This window comes from Helobdella robusta (assembly GCF_000326865.2).
Source record: "Helobdella robusta unplaced genomic scaffold HELROscaffold_16, whole genome shotgun sequence".
Taxonomy (NCBI): domain Eukaryota; kingdom Metazoa; phylum Annelida; class Clitellata; order Rhynchobdellida; family Glossiphoniidae; genus Helobdella; species Helobdella robusta.
Window position 1 is genome coordinate 1,080,913 of NW_008703893.1, and position 2,500 is coordinate 1,083,412.

At 31.2% G+C, this 2,500-nt stretch overlaps 3 protein-coding genes across 3 annotated transcripts in view; 2 read left to right on the forward strand and 1 right to left on the reverse strand.

Annotated features, from left to right (window-relative positions):
* The window catches only part of HELRODRAFT_110232 (hypothetical protein), a gene marked incomplete at its 5' end in the record, with an annotated part of 4,604 nt that extends 4,499 nt beyond the window's left edge, over nucleotides 1–105 (forward strand). Inside the window, one exon of the mRNA XM_009015484.1 lies at nucleotides 1–105.
* A 175-nt stretch (nucleotides 106–280) lies between these two features.
* HELRODRAFT_134860 (hypothetical protein) lies at nucleotides 281–1,173 on the reverse strand (the record flags this gene model as incomplete). The annotated part of the gene is made up of 3 exons (XM_009015485.1): nucleotides 281–349; nucleotides 531–611; nucleotides 796–1,173. Coding segments are annotated over 3 exons (528 nt in total), but the record flags the coding sequence as incomplete, so codon positions are not given.
* Nucleotides 1,174–1,547: 374 nt separating this feature from the next.
* HELRODRAFT_190823 (hypothetical protein) overlaps nucleotides 1,548–2,500 on the forward strand; it is a gene marked incomplete at its 5' end in the record, with an annotated part of 10,755 nt that continues 9,802 nt past the window's right edge. The window contains 2 exons of the mRNA XM_009015486.1: nucleotides 1,548–1,767; nucleotides 2,361–2,500. The exon at nucleotides 2,361–2,500 is cut by the window's right edge and continues 28 nt beyond it. Of these exons, the coding sequence (XP_009013734.1) occupies nucleotides 1,548–1,767; nucleotides 2,361–2,500 (360 nt within the window). The remainder of the gene's footprint in view (nucleotides 1,768–2,360) is intronic.

A 2,500-nucleotide genomic window follows, 5' to 3' on the forward strand; every position in this document is an offset into this window, starting at 1 on the left:
AAAAATCAGTGAACTTTTAGTTATAAAAATGTACATCTCATCTTAATCGTTTTAACATTTTGTGAAATACTAACAAAATGGAAAAATCTGAACAGACCTAAAAAATGAATTATATTTGTTCAAAAATCACCTTCACAAAATATACAAGCAAACAAATATATACATAAAATAATTAATATAGGTCATTTCACACCAGTTCCTATTTTTGTTTAATCTTTGCCCTAATTGACTTTTTGGCTGCCCCGGGGGCAGTAGCTGGTTTTCCTCCACCCAACCAATTGGTCATCAGTTCTGAAAGTTCTGGCAAATTTGATTTCGGATTCATCCAGTTCATCGACTGTTGCATTTCCTTGAGTGAAAAATATACAAGACATTATGATTATGCATTAAAGTCAAAATGTAATTGTATATCAGAAATTATTTTATCGAGTGTTCAGTCTATATTTATGATTGAGAATAAAAAAAAATCATTCAGTTAGTTAAGAAGGGAAAGTTTATAAAAGCCTGATTCAAAATAAGATCAGTACAACCTTTTGAATTTCAGGATCTTGAGAGTTCATCAGCTTAGGTAGGAGGAACATCATCAGTAGTGGTAAGAACATCATCAACACCTGGAGGAAAAATAAAAATCTGCTATGAAATAAAAGCTAATAATTTGAATCTATGACACACAGTCGTACAATTCAATTATTTTCTCTAATATAATTATAATAGAAGGGGCAAAATTTTAGATGGTCAAACAAAATTATCTGAATTATTTGTTTGAAGACACATAAAGACGACAAGCAACCAAACCATGGGATTGAATAAGAAGTCACTGATCCTCCACTGCTCCCTCTGCTGAAAATATTGGTACCTCCCCTTGCACCTGAGACGCAGAGGGTTGGAGACCACATTCTTTATCTGAAATGGCTGAATGTTATCTAGAATTCGCGCTCTAACTTTTGCCTTTGACGTGATTTCCACCCTTACAGAATCAAAAGCGAACAAAGGATGGACAACTTCAACTACGTATGAACCAGATGGGAGGCCATTTACTGCGAATGATCCGTCTGCCTTGATGATCCCAATGTAAGCACCTCCGTCCACTAACACTCTCGCCTGTTGAACCCAGTTTTCATCGGTGGTGTATTGATTGATGACTTTACCCTCCAACTTGAACAGACCTCCGACCTCCTCCAGTGTGTCCGACCCGAAACATATTGCGAGAAAGTTTAGAAACGCAACAAACTTTATCATATCGAATTGATTCAAACGAAATTTCATTTTTTTACGATTTAATTTAACGTAATTAAAATTTTATTAAGTTTTTTAACAGTAATATCTTTTTAAATAAATAATTGTGGAAAAACATAAATAAACGAAATGTAAGTCAGCACGACAAACGTGAAGTAAAATGTTTATACTCATTTTCAAGCGCAATTTTTTACTATTTTCTAATACAAACTTGTCCATCTCTGTTAACAATGTCAACAACTACAGAAAACTAAAAGTTAAATTTTGTTTATAGTGAATAAATAATGATTAAAAATACGATAAAAAATAGAATGGAAAATAATAGCAATAATAGTAATTGTTCCCATTCGAAAAATCGTCGTAGGTTGTCGTCAAACAACAGCAACCGCAACAACAACAACGACGCCACATCAATTGCAGACGTGCATCTGGAGAAGATCATCTCTGAGAATGGCAAGTTGATGAAGGAAAATGTTGAACTTCACCAGAAATTCATCCAGATGAAAGAAGCTACTGATGCGAAAATTAGAGGTAATTTATTAATTAACTAATGAAACGTATTATAATGTAGTGTAGTCTATTGTTTTTTTGAATGAGCATGGTTGTTGGAATAAGTAATCTGTAATAATAATAATTAATAATATAATTATAATACTAATAGTATAATAATTATGTCATGTAAGCATAGAATAAAATGTTACTATACTTCAATATCTCAATACTACACCTTTTATTTTGATATTCAAATGAAATTTGTTTAAGAAATTATGTTAATTAATTAAATTTTAAATTAATGTAAAAGTGAAGGTAAAGACTGCATCAACTCTTAAAATTAAAATTAGGTTGAGTCTAACCATGTTTAATAATTTAATTCAGATCTTTTTATATTCAAGCGATTTTATAAGCCATAACTGCATCATTCATTGATTAAAGCATAAAATCTAATTTAAAGAATCATACATTGACAGAATTGAAATCTCTTTTGAAGAAGTTAGAGCAGGAAAACACAAGTTTCAGATATTTGAACAGCCAGTTTGAGCACAAAATCAAAATTTTATAAGCCATAACTGCATCATTCATTGATTAAAGCATAAAATCTAATTTAAAGAATCATGCATTGACAGAATTGAAATCTCTTTTGAAGAAGTTAGAGCAGGAAAACACAAGTTTCAGATATTTGAACAGCCAGTTTGAGCACAAAATCAAATTAATGGAGGTGGAGTCAAAGCAGAAAAATGAAAAAATTATGGAACTACAAGATAAA